Source organism: Phaethon lepturus, unplaced genomic scaffold, assembly GCF_000687285.1.
Source record: "Phaethon lepturus isolate BGI_N335 unplaced genomic scaffold, ASM68728v1 scaffold22717, whole genome shotgun sequence".
Classification (NCBI taxonomy): domain Eukaryota; kingdom Metazoa; phylum Chordata; class Aves; order Phaethontiformes; family Phaethontidae; genus Phaethon; species Phaethon lepturus.
The window spans coordinates 21,286-22,186 of record NW_010552849.1 but is presented as its reverse complement, the minus strand read 5'-3'; the positions used below and the strand labels follow the sequence as shown (position 1 = coordinate 22,186).

Sequence of the window (901 nt, the reverse complement as noted above, 5' to 3'; positions counted from 1 at the left end):
TCAGCAGGGACTCCCCGAAGACCAAGATGTGGAGCAGTTCGTTGATGTGGATCTCCTCAAAGACGGCCAGCACGGCCACCGGATCCACGGCTGAGATGATGCTGCCGAAGAGCAGGTTGGCCAGGAGACCAATATGGTTCAGGCCGGGGCCGCCAAGCTGGCACACGGCGTACATCAGGCCACCCAAGAAGAAGGCGTTCCAGAGCGTCCCCACCACAGCGAAGATGAGGATGGTGCCCAGGTTCTCGGTAAATTGGCGCAAGGGGAGAAAATAGCCGGCATCCAAGATGATGGGTGGAAGGAGGAAGAGGAAGAAGATGTTCGACTTGAGAATGGGGGGCTTTTCACCCACCCCTTTGATGAGCCCCCCAACCAAAAGGCCCACCACGATGAGCAGGCAGCTCTCGGGAACGATGTTGGACACTGAAGGGATCACGTGGAAGCCTAGAAAGAAGGAGAAGAGAGCAAGACACGTTGGCTGTGTGAATGGAGGACACCCCTGCAGGAGTCAGGGACCAGTTCCCAGGCCCCCCTGCACTCTTCAGGATCTTTCACTCCTTTTGTGCCTCAGTTTCACCTTCTAACCCCCTTCTTCCCCACACCGTAAAGTGGAAACTGCAGCTTCACCAGATGCACATACCCTGGCATTGCCTGATCTCGGGCCAGAAAATAACAGCAAGTCCCAGTTCAACAGGCGGCAGCCGCTCCCTGGGCACCCTGGGGTGCCTGAAGGGACCCCCATGCCCCCGCAACAGCCGTCTGCAGCACAGGCAGTTCTTGCAACACAAGCTGTCACTGGCTTCAGCTCTTCCCAGCGCAGCTACTAATGCCGAGCGCACGTAGGCTCTGGCATTTACCTCCCGTCAGACAGCAGCCTGCCCACCGAGTGCCGTTACACCCT

The 901-nt window shown here is 58.0% G+C and overlaps 1 protein-coding gene across 1 annotated transcript in view; it reads right to left on the bottom strand.

Annotated features, from left to right (window-relative positions):
* The window catches only part of SLC9A1 (solute carrier family 9, subfamily A (NHE1, cation proton antiporter 1), member 1), a gene marked incomplete at its 5' end in the record, with an annotated part of 7,519 nt that extends 7,075 nt beyond the window's left edge, over window positions 1-444 (bottom strand). Inside the window, one exon of the mRNA XM_010291357.1 lies at window positions 6-444. Within this exon, the coding sequence (XP_010289659.1) occupies window positions 6-444 (439 nt within the window). The remainder of the gene's footprint in view (window positions 1-5) is intronic.
* Between the last annotated feature and the right edge of the window lie 457 nt (window positions 445-901).